At 45.4% G+C, this 20372-nt stretch overlaps 1 protein-coding gene across 2 annotated transcripts in view; it reads left to right on the top strand.

The window, feature by feature from the left end:
• CREB5 (cAMP responsive element binding protein 5) overlaps positions 1–20372 on the top strand; it is a 412742-nt gene that overhangs the window by 92844 nt on the left and 299526 nt on the right. For both annotated transcript variants that reach the window (XM_047763738.1, XM_047763736.1), the window contains exon 4: positions 46–167. In XM_047763738.1, the coding sequence (XP_047619694.1) occupies positions 46–167 (122 nt within the window). The remainder of the gene's footprint in view (positions 1–45; positions 168–20372) is intronic.

Raw genomic sequence — 20372 nt, 5'->3', positions numbered from 1 at the left:
CAAAGGGAAGGATCCTGTTTCTGATCCCTTGGTCTCTGCTTACAGATCAGACTCCGACCCCAACGAGATTCCTGAAGAACTGCGAGGAAGTGGGGCTGTTCAGTGAGCTGGACTGCTCCCTGGAGCACGAGTTCAGGAAGGCTCAGGAGGAAGAGAGCAGCAAGCGGGTAGGTTCACCTGCGCAGGCGCCTGCTCTAACGCCTGCTGGGAACGTCCTCTTGGGAAGGTGGCACTGCCATTGTGCTGATGCGACCCGCACATGGCCTTTTATCCAGTTGCAAGTGTTTGTTGTCTTCTTCTTCTTCTTTTTTTTTTTTTTTTTTTGAAGACTTCTTGGTTGTGGTAGAATCCTGAGCTAGGAAGATCATGAGAAAAGCAGATATCTGAAATATGAAATTCAAACACCCCGCCCCAAAAGTTACCTGATTCTTGAGCTTGAGTCAGATAAACTCCCAGAGTTTTTTTTTCTATTCCAAACTAGTTGTTTGACTTTTGCTAAATAATAGCAAGCCTTTCACGAGTGGTGAGTGTGGAAAGCAAGGGTCAAGTGGTAAGGCGACAAGCGATGGAATGATGCTAGTCATAGGACAGGTGATTTCATCTGATTTTTGGCCCAGGTTGTCACCGTCTGATTTCCACAGCCACCTGGTATCTCTCCACCAGGTTCACAGTTCCTTCCTGGTTGTATTGTTGAACATCTGTTGTTGCTGAAACAAATAGGTTAACTGAAAGTGTGGGTTACTTGTCCTTTCAAATGTAGAAAATCCACTTTATGACTCCCTCCAAAATGTAGTCAGTTTTTATTGCAATGTTGTGCTGGTATTTAAAACTCACTTTGGGTTCCCATTGTGGCTCAGTGGATTAAGAAGCTGACTCATATGAGGATGCAGGTTCGATCCCTGGCCTTGCGCAGTGGGTTAAAGGATCTGACGTTGCCCCAAGCTGAGGTCAAAGATGTAGCTTGGATCCCACATTGCTGTGGCTGTGGCTGTGGCTGTGGCTGGCAGCTATAGCTCCAATTAGACCCCTAGCCTAGGAACCTCTTTGCTGAGGGTGCAGCTCTATGAAAATAAATAAAGAATAAATAAATGGTTAAATAAATAAATAAAAATTAAAAAAATAAAAGGGAGTTCCTGTTGTGGCTCAGTGGGTTAAGAACCTGACTAGTGTCTATGAGGATGCGGGTTCCATCCCTGGCCTTGCTCAGTGGGTTAAGGATCTAGTGTGGCCCCAAGATATGGTGTAGGTTGCAGATGAAGCTCAGATCTGGTGCTGCTGTGGCTGTGGTGTAGACTGGTAGCTGCACTTCCAGTTCAACACCTGGCCTAGGAACTTCTTTATGCCACAGGTACAGACATAAAAAGAAAACAAAATAAAATTTTAAAAAATTAAAAAAAAATCACTTTGCCAGATTAAGGAAAGGAAATGGGGTCACAAATAGGAATGATACTGAAGATTTTCGTGTTTTTTAAAATTGTTTTGATAGATCATTATCGAACGCCCAATAATGTACTAAATGTACAACTTAGATACATTCCATGAACAGAGAGTTAAACTGTGAAAGTCAGTTGAAAGGAAGCACCAGCTACAGCCTAATGGATTCTGAAGTTCCAGCTGTCCCATCCGGAAAAGCGTTTTAAAAGGCTTTGATATTTCTCTAAGTGTTTCAAAACCTTTGAATCTTCCTCCATGTGAAATTATAATAATCCCCTCCACCAGATTTTTCATGTCACATTCTCACGTCAAAATTGCCAAGGGCTTGTAGTCAGTCTGTGCGGCTTTAGGAAAAATCCTGACAATAGGTGAAGGTTATAAGAGGGGTATAACATCTTAATCAACTCATTTGATTTATAAGTAGTCATTCAGAGGTGATGCCCCACCCCATCCCCCTCGCCCAGTGACACGAAGGGCCTTTTGTTCTTTTTTAAAACAGATCCTTACGTAGCACTTATTTGCCAGACACTGTTTTGAGCACTTAACATTTTTACCTAAATAACAATGCTACATTCTCTATCTCATTGCAATAGCATTAGATTTTCAGAAATTCTCTCGTGGTACCATGGGCTAAGGAGCTGGTGTCATCCCTCTAGTGGCTTGAGTCGCTGCTGTGACGCTGATTCGATCCCTGGCTGGGAAACTTCCACATGCAGCAGATATGGCCACACACACACACACACACACACACACACACACACAAAATAAAATAAAAAAAGGAAGGAAAGAAAGAAATTTTTAAAAACTGGGAAAAATAGCAAAGGAGAGAGGAAACCAAAAGATCTAGTAGGTTTCCTCTGGTCGAGTCATAAATTTAGCTCTCCCGGTAGATGTGACATATGTAGCAAGAGAATAAGTTCATTCAATCCTCAAGATACTCAAGCTTGGCGTCTTAAACTGAACTCCAAGAAAGGCATGTCCTTGGACCCTATCGTCCTCATTTCTGATAGGATTCTTTTAGTGGAAGTGGATGCCCTTGATTTTTCTGAAGACATTTTCCAAGAACAGCTTTAGGAGCCCATGGTATGGGCGTAGTTTCAGATCTTCTCCTTGGCATCGTGCTCATGGTCTCCTACATGAAGCCCCATTGGAGGATATTCTTGCAGATCTAAATTCCAGGAAATAGTTTTCTTCCCCTGAGGAACTGAAATATTTTCTCCTCATGGACATGAGAAGCCTGTGACTGGTTCTGTTTCTCTTTTCACTTTGACTGCTTGGCTAACACGAAGCCAAGGAGATGCCAATGCTGAGAACTTTTTAGAACACTCTAATGAGCATTTTACTTCTCCCACAGACTAGACGTTCAGTTCTAGTTTATCTTTCTTCTGGTCCTGATTTTTAATTAAAAAAAAAACACACATTTTCATGCTATGCATTTTTTGTGAGTTGCTTTTGATCCCTTGTGGGTTGAAAAGAGTATGAATAATTAGATGTTAAAAATTAAAATAGTCAGGCAAGCGGAATTGAGGAGGCCTATTGTTGTTGTCACAGAAATTTGTATTTTTCTCTTTCAAGTGTTGTTCTTAGCCATGTGATGACTTTGTGACGGGTATGTGTGGGGATCCTGCAGCCAGCTTCCCCCATAGTCTGGGAGTGGGCCCTTCAGGTCACACCCCAACCTCACTTGCAGGCACTAGAAGCATTCCTAGTAAATGGACAGCATTCAGACTGGTGAGGTCTATCCTCTTCCATTGCCTCACTCAAACCAGAGGGGCCATATCCAGCCTCGGTGGCCATGGCTACCCAAGAGGGCACCTTCTTGAGGTCTAATGCATGGTGACGCATCCAGCAGCCAGAGGGGCCGTGTTGGTGGCTTCTGCTCTAGCATTTCCTTGAAAGCCGCGGGGTGGGGAGGTAGGAATGAAGAGTAGGAGGTGCTCTTTGGTCTGCCATCAGACTTTTACTCATCCCTTTGACCACATTTCTCCGACTCCCAACATCCCCGACACACTGCCACCACCAGCTCATACTTCCTTTATTTGTTCCCTGCTTGAAAAGGAGGAATACAGGTTCTTTGTTCCGCGCATGCCTTGTCATCACTGACGTCTGTCTTCTCCTTCTTCCCTTTCGCTCTACATTTTGATAACGATTTCATTTTAATTCTATGTTCCAATTCTCTTCTAATTTATTTTCCTCTGAGTCTTTTAAGAGCAAACTTGCATGAGATCCCTCAGCAAGTTTTAGTAAAGTGGGAGATGGGTTAGTTTACCTGGAGAATTTGGTTTAAAAAGGTTCTTGCTTGAACTTTCCAAGTATTTTATACAAAAACCCATTAGAAGGACTGGGCTGGTCCTTCCCTCCACCTTTAAATTTCTAGCTGAAGTTTAGTCTAAAAAATTGTATTAAAGAGCAATTAGAGAATTCATCCTTGTTTATCCCGTTTGGCTATCCGTTGGGAGAAAAAAATCTGTTCTATAGACTGTCTCTAATCCTGACACCCTTTTCCAAAAGCATCCCAATGTGTGTATAGAATGAGGACGGGCCGGAGGCAGGTCATGACCAATCAAAAAAAGCCCCGGGAGTTCCCGCTGTGGCGCAGTGGTTAACGAATCCGACTAGGAACCAAGAGGTTGTGGGTTTGATCCCTGGCCTTGCTCGTGGGTTAAGGATCCACCATTGCTGTGAGCTGTGGTGTAGGTTGCAGACGCGGCTCGGATCCCAAGTTGCTGTGGCTATGGCTGTGGCTGGCAGCTACAGCTCCGATTAGACCCCTAGCCTGGGAACCTCCATGTGCAGTGGGTGCAGCCCTGGAAAGGGCAAAAAAAAAAAAAAAAAACCCACACCCAATGTCTGTACCCTTAGCATATATGGCAGACAACACATGCCATAATTACCTCCATCTTCCACCTTAGTATAAACTCATAGCTTCAAAAATCTTTAATAAGAGATTTTTTTTCCCCCTTGGAAAAGAACCCCTCACTAGCAGCATCACAAATGTCAGCTTGCCTGTGGCTTAGAAGTCAGGCTAGTATATGTCCTGAAATACTAAACACTTTTGTTCATCATTTATTCATGCAATAAGTACTTTCAAGAGCCTGCCATGTGCCAGGCCCTGTCCAAGGCGTGGGCTAAAATTGACTGAAAAAACAAAAACAAAACTCTGCCTTCAGGTCGATTACTTCTTATGGGCAAGACAAACAGTATGCAAGTAAAAACAATAAAATGTGTAACGTGTCAGAAGGTGATAAGTGCAGCAGAGACCTGAAGGAGGAGAAGGTGTGTGCTGGGGAACAGGGTGGAGAGAGCAGTAAGTGCAGAGCCCTGACGCCCGAGGGTGCTCTGTGGGCTGAGGGGCACAGAGAGGAGGGTAGGTGGTGCTGTAAAGAGTGGGCATGTGAGAGCACATCCAGGAAGGCTTTATTCTGAGTGAGATGGGGAACCCTAGTTGTCAGCAGAGGTGTGATGGGATCTGACTTATATTGGAAGGATCACCTAGGCTGCTGAGTTGAAAGTAAGCTGTTGCAGGATAGTAACAAAGAGAGACCAGGTAGGAGGGTATTCAAAGACTCTAGGTGAGAAATGAAATTGGATATGTAATAAGAACACTCCCTACAACAAAAGTCCAGGACCAGACGGCTTCACAGGCGAATTCTACCAAACATACAAAGAGGAACTTATACCCATTCTCCTTAAACTTTTCCAAACATACAAAGAGAAACTTATACCCATTCTCCTTAAACTTTTCCAAAAGGTTTAAGAAGAAAGAACACTCCCAAAGATGTTCTATGAAGCCACCATCACCCTAATACCAAAACCAGACAAAGATACTACCAAAAAAGAAAATTGTAGGCCAATATCTTTGATGAATATAGATGTAAAAATTTTCAGCAAAATTTTAGCCAATCGAATCCAACAACATATAAAAAAGATCATTCACCACGACTAGGTGGGATTCATCCCAGGTTCACAAGGATAGTTCAACATATGCAATTCAATCAATATCATACACCACATTAACAAAAGTCAAAAACCACATGATCATCTCAATAGATGCAGAAAAAGCATTTGACAAAGTCCAACATCCATTCATGATACAAACTCTTACCAAAATGGGTATAGAGGGAATGTACCTTATCATAATCAAAGCCATTTATGACAAACCCACAGCCAATGTAATACTCAATGGAGAAAAGCTGAAAGCCTTCCTGCTAAAATCTGGAACAAAACAAGGATGCCCACTCTCACCACTTTTATTCAACAAGACTCTAGATTAAAGATGAGAGCAGGAGTTCCTGTTGTGGCCCCAAGGTAACAAACCCAACGCATGAGGGTGTGCGTTCGATCCCTGGCCTCGCTCAGTGGGTTAAGGATCTGGTGTTGCTGTGAGCTGTGGTGTAGGTCGCAGGCTTGGCTCAGATCTGGTGTGGCTGTGGCTGTGGCTGTGGTTGGCAGCTGCAGCTCTGATTCAACCCCTAGCCTGGGATTTTCTGTATGCTGCAGGTATGGCCCTAAAAAGCCAAAAAAAAAAAAAAAAAAAGGACAGCAGGTTGGAGGGAGTGGTTAGATTCTGTATCTAATTTGAATAGAGCCCATAGGAATTGCTGATGGATTAGATCTGGGGAGTAAATTAAGCATGAATCCAGGTTTTTGGCCTAAGCAATTAGAAGGGTAGAATGGCTTATGGGAGAAGCAGTTTCAAGGGGAAAATTGAGGAGTTTATTTGCAGACTTGTTACGGAGATATTGAATTGGCAGATGGATATTTGGTCTGTAATTTCGGACTTGTGTGGCGATATAAACTGGGGCCGAGGGGAGTTTAAATGTATGAGACTCCTTGGGCTCACCTGGGGCCAGGAGTGGATGGAGATGAGGTAGAGCAGAGGGCTGAGCAGGGAACGAGGCGGAACCCTCCGGGATCCTCCAAGACAGAGCCTTCAGCTCTCCTCAGTGGCCAGAGACGACACAGAAGACCGACCAGGAGGCGGGAAGACCCAAGTCAAATACGGGACCCCTCACAGTAATGCTGAATGGATTCCAGCAGCTGATAGTCAGCGTGCTGATTCCATCCTTCATGTCAGAGGAAAACACAAAAACAAACCCAAAAGTTGTTTTATTTATTTACTTATTTTTAAAGGAAGCAAATTGACTTTTTTTTTTGGTCTTTTTAGGGCCACACCCATAGCTGCATATGGATGTTCCCAGGCTAGGGGTTGAATCAGAGCTGTAGCTGCCCCCCTGCACCACAGCCACAGCAGGGTAGGATCTGAGCCGCTTCTGCAACCTACACTGCAGCTCACGGCAGTGTAGGATCCTTAACCCACTGAATGAGACCATGGATCGAACCCACGTCCTCATGGATACCAGTCGGGTTCGTGACTGCTGAGCCACAATGGGAACTCCTGACGTTTCACATTTGATGTCTTAAAAAAATAAATAAATAAAATAAGAGAGCGATCCAACAGTGCATATCTCGGAGGCGGGAGAGAGCTTCACCCTATGCTAGCAGCTGCGTGCGAGTGTCTGTGTAAGAAGGGGAGTGGAAAGGACTAGAAATGACCTCCTTTGTCTTGCTAAGAGAAATAGAACATTGCTGCCTAAGGTGGTGAAGGCCCCTGAAGATGAAAAGCGTGGTGTATAAGTGCTAAGTGTTGTTATTCTCCCCTAGGACCTAAATCTGACTCTTAATGCTGATGCAGCAATAGCAAATTAGGACATTTCCATGCTCTAGAATTCCTACCCAAATGATGAAAAGTGCACTCTATTCCCAGAGGGTGTTGACTGTTTAACACATGGGAACGAGGGACAAGCTATACTCTTAAGATCTTGGATCCCAGCTCAACAGGAGTCTTGGAACAGGGCACTGCCAGGTCAGCCTCCACTCAGAAACGTCAGCCGCGCAATCTGATTAAATTCTGTACCTGGACATCGTGTTATCTGACACCACCAGTTACTCCGGGAGCGAGGGGGGCGCTTTGCTGTCGTCCCCTGGTCTTGCTCTGTCAGCCACTGGCTGGCACGGCTGCTCTCTGGGGAAGGTGTGGGTGGTGCCGGGTGGAAAATAAAAGATACCAGGTTGAGCAAACTTGCAACAGCTGCATGTTTCCGGTTATGTTAACATGTTTCTTCTATGATATTTGTGTAATACAACCCCTCCCCCAGCCCCAGAAGTCTAAAGAAAAAGAATATTCTGAAATATAAAGTTGGTTTTATCCAGGTTTTGCAAATGTTACCATGTTTGCTAAATCCTTCTCAATGAGACAGTGTTTGATGTGTTTGGCTTTTTTTTTTTCTTCTTTTTAAAATCAGCGTGACTGAAAGGAAACACCCATTGGCAACATTATGAAAGATGACAACCTATTTCTTCCCCCACCCCGATAACTGGAAAACTGAACCCTTATATCATAAGAATTCTCCCCCCCTCCCCATTTCAGTACATTACGAATGTGACGCCCTTTCCGCTTTCTCCTTATAGGTTTAAATTATGCCCTCAGCTTAGGTGGAATTTGAAGCTGGAAGCGAAGTAGGCTTGGTCTTTGCATCCCACTCAGGGGAATGACTAAACCAGTGGATAAACTGGAAGCCATTTCATGAGTTTTGGTTCCCTGGGATTTAGGATTAATGAGGACAATCTTAAGAGATTATTAACAGTCGGTATCCACTTCCGCATATGTCAGTGAATCATGATGTGATCTCAGACTCAGACTCAATTTTGAAGTGGAGTCCAAAAGAAAAAAAACAAAACTCATGGCGTTGTCTATTTTTTTGGTCTTTTGAGGGCTGCATTTGTGGCCTATGAAAGTTCCCAGGCTAGGGGTCCAATTGGAGCTGCAGCTGCCGGCCTACACCACAGCCACAGCCACGCCAGATCCTTGACCCAGTGAGTGAGGCCAGGATCAAACCTGTATCCTCATGGATACTCGCTGGGTTTGTTACTGCTCAGCCATGAGGGGAACTCCTTGTTTTTTGTTTATTTGTTTGTTTGTTTTATGGAAAGTCATTGTATCCGCAGAGTCACACAGTGTATCATTGTCTGTGGCCTTGCAAAGAGCGAGCACACAAAATCAGGTGCGTTCAGTGTGGATGCTGAGGGTGGGAGGGCCCTGAGTCTTGGAGGATTACTGACCTGGGGAGGGGCCGGGTGTTTGTTCATTTCCTCTCTTGGACAGTTTTTATATTTGGCTGATTCCTAACCTTTGCAGATGAGTCTTTACAACCTAACGTTCACATTAAAGAAAAAACTTTTATCTAGTGAGGCTGAGGATTTAGTTTCTAATGCTAAACCATCTGGCAGTTCATGGCCCTGCCTTCAGCCAGTCTTAGGAGCCAAATTAAAGGGGGGTGATAGTAGTGGCTGTAATGGCAGATGAATGTCTCTTCGCCTCTGAGTGGCAGGTTTTATTATTCTCTGAGTTCATTATGAAGTGTTTTAGTTTTTCGGTCATAGTTTAATTTATATTTGCTATCACAGGGAATCTGTTCTGCCTGAGGTCTTTTGGAGAACCGATTACAAGGTTTCAGAGGCTAAGTTTGAATTAGAAAGTTTTGCATTCATTTTTTGCTGTGATAGGTATTCAGTTATGAACTACTGATGTTTCCATTTGAAGCTATGGAGTAGAAGAGATCGGGAGGATTGGGTCCTACTTAAGATACAACATGAAAATTGCTAGAGGAAACTTGGCGTTGATTTTGGGGACCTCTACAAGTGTTGGAAGCATTGCAGAATAGAATCGTATTTTCTTGCACAGTATTTTCTTCTGTTCAGTTGTGATTGGGTATGGTAATAAAGCATTTATATATCAGGAGGCATATTCAGGCTCCCATCTGATATTTTGAACATGTTATTAATAACAGTTTGCAAAGTTCCCGTCATGGCACAGTGGAAACAAATCCGACTAGGAACCATGAGGTTGCAGGTTCGATCACTGGCCTCACTCAGTGAGTTAAAGATCGGTGTTGCCGTGAGCTGTGGTATAGGTCGCAGACGTGGCTCGGATCCCACGTTGCTGTGGCTCTGGCATAGGCTGGCAGCTACAGCTCCGATTCGACCCCTAGCCTGGGAACCCCCATATGCCATGGATGTGGCCCTAAAAAGCAAAAACAACAACAACAAAAAGTTTGATTTTGGTCTCTTTAGTTAACAGGGAATAATTATAGGCAGTGATGGCAATGTTATGTTCCCCATTTTAAATTCAGAAGAATAAGCTGTTGAGAGAGACCAAAGGAATTGATAGGCGTTCACTAAGGAGGAGCAGTGGTGGGGGTCAAAGTTCTGGCTCTTCTCCTGCCTCTCTGACTGTGCTCTTTCTGCCTCCTCCTCTTTGGCTCTATCCACTCTCAGGTATTTTCTGTTTACACCTTCTCTTCAGCAAACTCAGACATTCTCATGGCTTAACCATCAGCACCACTCCGAGAGTTCCTTCATCTGTGCATCTAGTCTTTACCGTGAAGAGTAGGCTCTGATCTCCAGCTGTTGCCAGCATTCTCATTTGAGTGTACTTGGAGCTACCATTTCTGACGCAGCCTGCTCACAACTGTGCTCAAGGCTTTCCTGTACAAAGTCACGGCCAAGGCGGCCTCCCCTGGTCTGTCGGAGGCGTCATTCCTCCCCCACAGGAGCTGTGCCTCCCTCCTCTCTTCTCCCCACTCACTGCGTCCCATCAACGTCCTTAGGATGGAGTCCTCATGTCATCTCTTTATTTCCATTTCTATCCCCTCAAGTCCAGCCCATCATCACTTCCTAGGGAGTTATTGCCATGAATTCCAAGCAAATGTTTTGTCCACTAACCCAACTTCAAGAGTCTCATGCTCTACCGATGGAGCTAGCCAGGCGGGGGTTAACCCAACTTTAAAGAAAGTACTATTATTGCAGAATTTTAATCTTACTACGTAAAAATAAACTGTTTACATGTAAACAAACAAAAAAAATTGTTCTCAGAGTTCCCATCGTGGCTCAGCGGTAATGAACCTGACTAATATCCATGAGAACTCCCGTTCAATCCCTGGCCTTGCTCAGTGGGTTAAGGATCCAGCGTTGCCGTGAGCTGTGGTGTAGGTCGAAGACGTGGCTCGGATCTGACATTGCTGTGGCTGAGGTGTAGGCCGGCAGTTACAGCTCTGATTTGACCTCTGGCGTGGGAATTTCCATACGCTGATGGTGTGGCCCTAAAAAGACCAAAAAAAAAAAAAAAAAATTGTTCTTGAATGTGTTTACCTCTCACTTGTGGTTAAGTTGAATGATCTTCCAAACATCGTCAGTGTTAAAAGGTAGAGGGGTTCACGTGGGATATTATAGGTAGAAAGGGGTGGGGGGTGCACTGGGAGCTGTTAAACATGGTCTTGATTCTAGGATATTCTGTGCATAGAATGCATCTGAAAGATCCAAAGCAGGGATGGGGGTGGGATGGGGAGTGGCCCTAAAAAAAAAAAAAATAACTGAGAAACAAAAAATAGCTAAAAACACAGTGGTGCTCTGGAGTTCCCCAGCCACTGTAGCCAACCCAGACTGGAGTTGTGAGGATGGCTTCTTTGGTCGCTTTCCTGTCAGGTGGTCCTACTTGTAGCTAAAAATTAGCCTGATTGAATGATTTGGCCAGGAGGCCCCTCCTCGCTAAACCGGTTACAAAGCTCAGCTTTAAGGGCTGAGAAAAGGGCGGCTTTTCCCAGCTGGAGACTTTCTCTTAGGGGTGATTTTTCTGTGCACTCCTTACCTGTCCCGAGGCAGGCAAGCCAGGCTGGGATTTCAAGGCATTAACAAGCGGGATCTGAGCAGCGAAGGGACACTCTCTGAAGGCGTCCATTTCCAGCTGTGAGTAATTCAGGACCCGACAGGGCAGCGTGTACCTGGGGCAGGAGGCTTTGGCATCTGCAGAGGAGCACGTCCTGTCCTCCTTGAGGCCCTACATTAATGCTCCTGAAGGCAGAGCAGGAAAACAGATCTATTTTCTGGGCCAGCTTAAAACAAAATGACTAAAAGATGAAGCTTCCGTTCTGGGCAAACAACCACACTCGCATTTAGAAAATTGGTCCAAATGTTCAAGGCGCTGAGCATCTGCAGCTGAGAATCACTTACCTGGGCCCCTCACAGTGAGAAAAAAACAGTGACATGGTGGAAAGAGAAAAGGAAAATAGTAATTGCAAGAGTCCCTGCTTCCATCATCTCGTAAATCCAGGTGAATGTTAAGTATGGTTGGGAGCAGGTATGGGAGTGATTTACTCTGAGAACCTCACTTTAGCATTTGTGTGTTGTTAAGTTATTTCCATATTGATAAGGCTGCGGGCAGGAACTGGGATTCCAAGCATTCCTCCTGGCCTTATTTCCAGCATGTTGGCTATTGACTCAAACCTGGGGTGCGGTGACTGATTTTAGCACCAGGATCTTGGAGGGACACTTGCCTTGTTCTTAACCCAAATACCACCCAAACTCCAAAGCCTAGGAAAGCTTCTGCAATGGCAGACTCCCCCCACCCATACTGCATTCCTACACTTTGGAGAACTGGCTGTCCTGCTGACCAGGAGAGGCTGATAAGCTGATTGGATTGGAGATGGGATCAGACCCTTTCCGGGCACATTGTCACCTGTGGGCTCCTCACTGGTGCTCTGCGATCACCCTCGCATCTCAGGTGGGACGGGATGTGGGCTGCAGACTTCTCCAGAACACCGTCTGGTTTTGCTTTGTTCTTTGCCTCCTGGGATATTAAAGGCTATTTTTAGCCTGTTTGAACCTGTGCCTCTTCTACATGATGGGGCCAGTTTCTCATTTTGGACTGGAGAGTGAAATGGAACGGCCAAAGGGCTTTATGCTCAGCATCCCCTCTGAGCACATATTTCCCAATAAAACTCAGCAGTGTTGGCAGCATCAGATTGTTGTGTATGTAGATGATATTTTGACTTTTGACCTGAAGGTGAATGTGAGCTGTTTTATTGGACAGTGTTGCAGCTAGAAGGACGGATTGTCCCACCTGCAACTCTCCCTTATTGTCTGGTACCATGGGGGCGGCCCCAGTCTTTGTGAAGTGGGGCAAACCCCACATTGGGGGTTTCATGTGGGTGCAGCCGCAGGCATCCCTGGGATCTGAGTTGTGGGCTGAGTGCACCATCTGTTACCGGAAAACTTTGAAAGTTGATCACAGTGCAGACTGAATCCTGCCTGAGTCGGGGCCGGGCGCCACCTTTCTCTGTGGCTTTGTGGTTGGGTGGGGGCTTATTTGGGCTCTGTCAGCAGTCCTGTCCCCAAAGAAGAAAAGCGTTCCTGTTTTGTGTGCTGGTCGGGTTGATTGACTGCAGATGATGCCTTGCCAGGCATTTGAATCACAGCCGCTCTCAAAGATGTCTTCCCCTTCCTGCCTTCACCCCGTGCGATTAGTTATGCGCCGAGAGCTTGGAAACCTGGAGGATTTGTGAACTTGAGGCTATTGCTGGATTCTTTGGCACAGTTGGTCCAGGCATCCCTGTCTTTTCCGGGGCGAGCCCGGAACCCGCAGTGCTCTCAAATGTAGAACGGGCGTGAGCCCCACTTTCCAGCCCCATTGGGTTGGTCCCCACATGGCCAGAAGGGAACAAGATGGCCCAGTGTTCTGGCGGCCCCTTTTGTGGTGAGTTGTGTCAAAGTATGACGTGCACTGTCAGGTGTCTGTGCCGTGGGCCTCCTGAAAGTGGCCTTCCCGCACTTCCTAGGCTAATCACGACAGCCCTGGCGTGGATCGAGAAGTAGCACAGAGCGTTGTCTGAATTCAGAATGAGAGCAAGAAATCCAGACTGCATCCCATCACTCCCTAAAAGCCATGCGTGACTTTTCATCTTCTCGCTGGTAACTACCGTAGAGTTATAAACATACACGTTTGTTCAATTACACTGAGATCCGGAGCATGGATAGTAAAGCTAAGTCCTAGGTAGACGGCGTCAGATTCACGTATCACTGCGGTATCCCACCTGGAATGTTCTTTCTGATGGTGACCGAAAGAAATGTCCTTAAAGGGTCCTGGGAACAGAAACCCAAGTCCAGTTTTACAGAGACAGTGAGACAGTGGTGACCTCACTGCCTGCAAAAGCGTCTCTCCCCTGCCCAGCAGCGGGAGAGGAATAGCTCCTTGTTCCAGGTCTCTGCTAGATGTTTCCCTTTATTTGCATCAGAGTCATGCACACGGCCATGAGTACAGGTTTTAGGCAAAGCGGCCATCAGGCTTTGTGAATAATTCCTCGCCTTCCTGACCTTTGCTAGCACTGCCTACAGAGTCCCCTTCACCACCAGCTTGACAGACATTCGATGTTCAAGTATAGCTACCTGCTGCCCTCTGGTAGCGAAGGCGACACGCCCGATGTGCCCAGCAGCTGGGTGTGAACCTAGGGGTGATTTTCCATTAGCGGTGATGGATTCACCCAGATCCAAACACACACCCCCTCCCATGGACCCCCTTGTGACCAGAAGCACATATTGCCAGACAGCTGGCCAGGCCCAGGGATGCAGCCGGTGATCACGAGAGAGGAGCTGCTTTGAGCTCCTTCCTGCCATTCTTCTGATGGAGTCTAACACTCAGACTACAGCTACCCGTGCTGCTACCCCTGATACAAATGACTGGTGTAGTTTACAGAAAAAATAGCATGGATGGAATAACCCAAGCACTGTTTCCTCTTCAGAGAGTTTGCATTTTATCCTTCCCGACATCTTCTGCCTTTTGACAGACTCTCACAATGCCGCAGCAAACTTGCCTCTCGATTGGGTAACAGTGGTTTGCTGCCTTTAAAGAACCCGAAATCGCACATTTCTGTCTCAAACTGCAAGTAGACATGTAGAGAAAAGCCCGAGATGCTCCCGTAGAGCAGGGGACATCCTCCGTGCCTCTGATCATTGCGTGCGGGTACAGGTGGGCGTTAGAAGGGAGGCTCTGCATGGGGCTGCGTGTGTATGTCAGGAATGGCTAGAAAGGAAGTTAGCCACTAAAAGACTTTCCTTTGATGCTTCATGAGACTTGTTCAGCTCATCCTCCTGGATGTACTGGCTTTTAATCAAAGAGTAAACACGACTCCAGCAGAGCCGTGCCCTCTGAGCATGAAATGGTTGGCTCGGCGTCCTGTTATGGCTCCCTGCACTCACCCTCCTTCACCCAGTTCCTCCTCTGCTTTTGGAAGTCCCGCCCCAACTTCCTCATCCCCCGCCCAGGGTGTTGGTGAAGCGCCTTTCATGTGTGCCGCTGAGACCATTGGACATAGCCAGTCGGAGAATGAAGTCTCGACCAAAATGACTAATACTTGCATTCATCTTGCCTTTCCATGGAAAAGAAGAAAGGCCAATGCTGATTCTTAAAGTGGTCCCCCTTTTCCACACCCCCCTGGCAGAGGTAACCTGCTCTTTGTGCCAGATGCCTTGCCCAACAGCTGTTTGGTGATTCTGTGTCACTGGGCTCGCTGTAAAATCAGGCATATCCTTTTAATGACCTGTTCATATTTCAGCAGTGCCGAGCTCCATGGCACAGAGAGAGGGGATAAACCTTCATTGTAATGGATTTTTAGTAAGACTATCGCGGAGATAAGAGTCCTAAATCTTGGCAGTCTCTTTAGAGCACACACTCTGTGATTACACACAAATACTTGGCTCCCCAGAGCCGCGTTGTAAGTAGAATGCCCTGCGCAGGGCTGGGTAATAAGATACTGCAGATACATTTGAGAGCAAGGTACACTCTTGCTTTATTTATGAAGATAGACATGCTGGTTGAGGGCTTAATCACAGCTGATAAATCATTTTAAGAAAGCCTATTAGAACCATATGCTGATTTTTTTTTTTTTTGCATTAATATAGTGTGTCTGTTTCCAGTCTAATAAGACAGGGTTTTCTCTCATGCTCTCTGTGTCTCTCCAGTATGGACTATTTATCTGTTTAAGTGGTATCACTTGTGTGGGAGCATTTATCTCTCTAAGAGGTACCATTAATAAAAGAAGGTGAAAGGAAAGGGGGAAGGAAAAAAGAAATGAAGGCACCCATTGCAAAATGCCTCTGTGTGTGTGTGTGTGTGTGTGTGTGTGTTATGGCATTACAATGGAAAGAGTCAAAAAGCTGAGAACAGGAAACATCTCAATTAGACTTTCGGAAGACCGTGGATTGGTCTTCCCTCGGCATAAGGTAGTCATTTCAGGCCAGGTGGTTACAATACTATAGTAAAAGATTATCTGAATATGGGGGGGGGGTGCACTGACATTTTGGTTACCTCACTTCTCCCCAAGCTAGCAGAGGTCTGCCCCAGGAACAGGTCCCAAGGCTCTTTAATGAGAGCCATATTGGGGCTTCAACTCGGAGCCAAGTTCTGTTTATCACTAATTGCAGGGGTGCCTTGCAGATCTTTTCTATTATTTCCTGATTATACCCCTGTTCTTTTTATTATCTTGCCAAAATTCAAACAGTAATAATTGCATGATTTATTGTTTATTTGTAGCCCCTTCTACTGTGTCAATCACTGTATTTAATAGCTTTTTAAAACAGCAATAGCCTTTACCAAATGACTGGATTTCTTTTACCTTCCACAGAGAAGTCATGCATTTGTGACTCTCCTTTGGCATTCTTCAGAGCACGCCCATGGTCCTCCCTCTCCAGAATCCTGTCTTTCTGACCATATAAATAAGGGCTGGTTTGGGGACACAGAGAGAGCTTGAGTGCCAGGAAGATGTTTCAGGAAAGGACATTCATTTATCCTTTAGGATGACATCCATGTTGGGTTATATGGCACCTAAATTTCTTTCCAACTCACGGTCTCCATGATTCTCTGGAAACTGAGTTTGGAATATCTGAAGAGCCCATTTTATACAAATTTAGACCAAACTGTGAGACACTGAGATTGTGAACTAGTAAGAATAAAATTCACTCCCTTCCATTTATAGGTTTCTACTCTACTATCTGTCAGACATGATGCTAGAAGTTTTGTTTACATTATTCCCTCATCATTGTAATGATCTTATGTGGTAAGTGTTCTTACCTTCATTTAACATAATAAGATAAAGCTTAAGAGTCTTAAGAGTTTAAATAATTTGCTGAAGGCCACAAAGCTAGGAAGTTACAGATTCAGTATTGGTACATAGGACTATCAGCTGGAAAATTCATATGCCTCCCACAACTTCAGACTGTCTCTTCCCATCTTTTTTTCCTTATGATACATGTATATTTTAATATACATGGTAATTTACTAAAAAAAAAAAAAAAAAAGGTCAGTGGAAGCTTTGCTAAATATCATACTGTGCGTGATCTGCCCAGATGCATGAAAGAAAGCTTGACTACATCACTCTATCCTGGTCTTTAAAAATTCTTCTAACAGCCTCCAGTCTCAGCCTCAGATTCTTCCATGTTCTATAGCTGTGGCTGCAGCAGCACCGCTGGTCCTGAAACCTCAGGGAACAAAGCAGCTTCTCTCCATAATGCATTTTCCAACGTCACCAAGACCATGCAATCCACCACCACTGCCCTACTCCCCAAAATACGTAATTCTTGGTCCAAACCAGACCTGGGGCCATCCTCTCATCTCTGGTGTTTTGTGAGTAAGATCCTCCTGCTATAGGAAATGTCCTTCCATGCCTGGTCCTAGTGACCACTGCTTTCCTTGAGTGAAATGAACATTCGCCGAGTGGAGTTGCACTTGGAGCTTACATTAGATTCTAATGGAGCAATGCCTGCTTGAATGACTGGCCATGGGGAGAACTCACTTAGGAGAAGGCTGCTAGGGTTTCTGAAGGCACTGCCTTGGGATTCAGGGGGGTTGCCATGCCATTATCTTTGGGGGGTCATAGGAGTTTGAGCAGGAGGATAAGGAGTAATGGCTTGTATATAGGCTGTGGTCAGGTTCTATATTTAAACTTTGGATTTAATTAATTAATTCTTTTTATGGCTGCACCTATGGCATATGGAAGTTCCTGGGCTAGGGGTCAAATTGGAGCTGCAGCTGCTGGCCTGCACCACAGCAGTGTAGGGTCTGAGCCACATTTATGACTTATGCTGTAGCTTGTGGCAACACTGGATCCTTAACCCACTGAGTGAGACCAGGGATCCACCCTACTTCCTCATGGATACTAGTCAGATTCTTAACCTGCTGAGCCACAACAGGACCTCCTAAACTTTGGATTTTAAAGGAAAGCTTTGCCATGTACTTTCCCTCCACCCTCAACTTTCACCGCTGGAAATGTTTCTATTATATCCTCCCAATTCAAGCAAACAAACTTTTATTGAGGCTTAATATGTCCCAGGTGCTGTGCTCAGTGGGCCAGGTGCTAAGACTATGTTCTCGTAGGGGAGCTGCTAGCCTAAGAGTATGAGGGGAAGTTAGGCTTTCTTGAGGGGTCTGAGCTCCTCCAGGATCGCATGTACAGTGGAACCAGCAAGGGCTGTGGCTGCTCCATTTAGCTGTCTGTTCTCCATGACCTGACCTTGACCTAATTTACCAGTTTTCTCTTTTGCGTTATTTTCTCTCGTGTCCTTTCTGCTTCAGGAAAATAAAGCTCCCTTCCCTGAGCCTGTCTGTGGCTTCGCCACCTCACCGTGCTTTTGCCCACACAGCCATCTTCACAGGGAGGTTTCCCCCACCCCCGTCTTTGACCAAACCCAACCCACCCCTGAAGCCTTTGCTGATTTCCCTTCCCGTGATGCAGTCCTGCCCTCCCCTGAATCCCCCCCTTGCTCTTCAAGCACTTTTTATGGCACTTCTGCCTGTCCCGTTCATGCTCTTCAATTTGCTGCATCCTCTCTCTCCCTGGATGGTCCGCCAAGTTGTGGCAAGGCATTGCCCACCCCCTCCCATCACTCGGGCGCCGTTACCTCACACGTGGGAGAAACCACATGAAGAATTACTGGACCGGGTGAATGAATGAACATAAACACATGAGCGAATGTCTTCATGCAGCAAGATTACGTTACCTGGTTTATCCAAGGCAAGGAGAGCTGAAGTGCCTTCAATGGCACTTTAAGAGCGAGATCTCTTAACGAGTTTCAGTATCCATTTTCTTTCAAGGAATTTGCTAATTCCTTGGGGATCTAGGATGATGAAGGATGAAAAATACCCAATAGCATAGTTATTGGTTAATAGCCATACTATGTAGAGAATCATGAATTCAGAGCAAGAAAGCTTTGGGAGGGAGTTCCTGCTGTGGATAATGGGTTAAGGATCTGGCATTGTCTTTGCAGGAGCTCGATTGCTGCTGAGGCGTGAGTGTAATCCCCGGCCCAGCTCAGTGGGTTGAGGATCTGGTGTTGCTGCAGCTGTGGTGTAGGTTGCAGCTGTGGCTTGGATTCTTTTCTTTTTTTTTGGCTGCCTGATTTATTTTATATAAATCCAAAATCCCAGGGTTTCCCCAATGTTTCCTTTCACGACCCAGGTAGTGAGTATACCCACTTTGCAGTAACCCAAACCTCTGCAGTCAGATCCTTAACCCATTATGCCACAGCAGGAACCCCCTGGAAGCTACATTTTGATCTCTCTCTCTCCTTTTTTTTTTAAGCTGCACCTCTGCAGCAATCCAAGTGCAGCTTAGATTTTATCCTTTACCCAGGAACTTCCATATGCTGCAGCTTTGGCTGAAAAAGGAAAAAAAAAAAAAAAGCAAGACGGCTTTGAATGAGAAATTCGGCTATTCATTCAGCAAAGTTTTATATGTGTAACTCATTGGGATTCAATAAGATATCACTTAAAATGCTAGCAAGTGTTTTGTGCCATAATAGTATAATAGGGCTAAGCTAGGGATTTCCTAGTGCAGTACTTTGTATGTGTGTGTGTGTGTGAGATGGGGAGAGTGGTAGGTTTGGTAGATTAAGTAGCCTAACATTGTGAGACTCAGTCTTCTCACCTGTAAAATGGTGATAATTATTTATCACATAAGGTGTTATTGATGATAAATGAAATTTCCTATGTTAGGCTCTGTAATGTGTATGCAGTGCTGCTTGTAATTCTTCACTAGACATATACTCAGGGATCAGAGGCTGCTGAGACTTTAGTGCCAAATCTGGGATGGGAAATTAAGCAAATGCTCTAGGCCCATAATTTTTCCTGGACTTTAGGTGGTAGTTGTGACTCAGAGGTCCCTTCCATCACTGCAGTTGGGCCAACAGACTAAAACCTTCCGAAGGCTTTACTCAAAACTCAGAGGTGGGTCTGGTGTCTACGGTCCATACCTGGCAGGAGATAGTCATCTGTTGTTACAGGTGATTCTTATATAAATCCACAATCTCAGGGCTTCCCCAGTGTTTCCTTTCACAACCCAGGTAGTGAGTATCTCCACTGTTTATTTTTAGGGAGGTTTGGCAGATGTTGGCAAGGCTGACTTCCAGGTCCGAAAAAATGTTCAAGGATGCTCCCTTCTGAGCAATGGAATAGAAGTTCCCATGGGATGAATTGATATTAAACCTTAACATCTTTAGAACATGTTCACCTATTCCTCAGTTACTTATCCACAAAATTGCTTATCCCACCAGATTCCATCTCCCCTCGTCTTCCTTGGCATTTGAGTAGCTTCTTGGAAAGATGAACTTCCTCTGGCATCTGCGTGTTGAGAGTCACCAGTTCTTCAGTTCTTTCTGAAGAACATTGTTGGTAGAGAAAAATGAACCTTCTTTTGGGCAGATCAAGCATCAAGGTTGAGTTCATGGTTTAGGCAAGTTTGGAGTGATTGGAGAGAACAGTCCGCGTGGCTGTGCGGGCTGGCCGTGCTGGACATTTCAAGGCCCGATGTACACAAAAGAGGTGCTGCTTGCCGGCCAGTCCCAGTCCTTCTGGAATAGGGCTCTGGGAGGCAATATGAGTGTGTGCACAAGTCCACGCCAGCTTGGAGCACAGGCCCTGAACCACACAGTTCACTCATTCTTGTTTTCTTTTTTGTTATGGATATCACAGACCTAGTGAAGCCCTCCATTATCTCCTTGTGGCGTCTAATTTATCCATACTTCATTACTTACGTGACAGCTGTTGCTTAACATCT

Source organism: Phacochoerus africanus, chromosome 16 (genome assembly GCF_016906955.1).
Source record: "Phacochoerus africanus isolate WHEZ1 chromosome 16, ROS_Pafr_v1, whole genome shotgun sequence".
NCBI classification, from domain to species: domain Eukaryota; kingdom Metazoa; phylum Chordata; class Mammalia; order Artiodactyla; family Suidae; genus Phacochoerus; species Phacochoerus africanus.
Note: the sequence above shows the minus strand (reverse complement) of the source record. Positions and strands in the feature narration are given on the sequence as shown.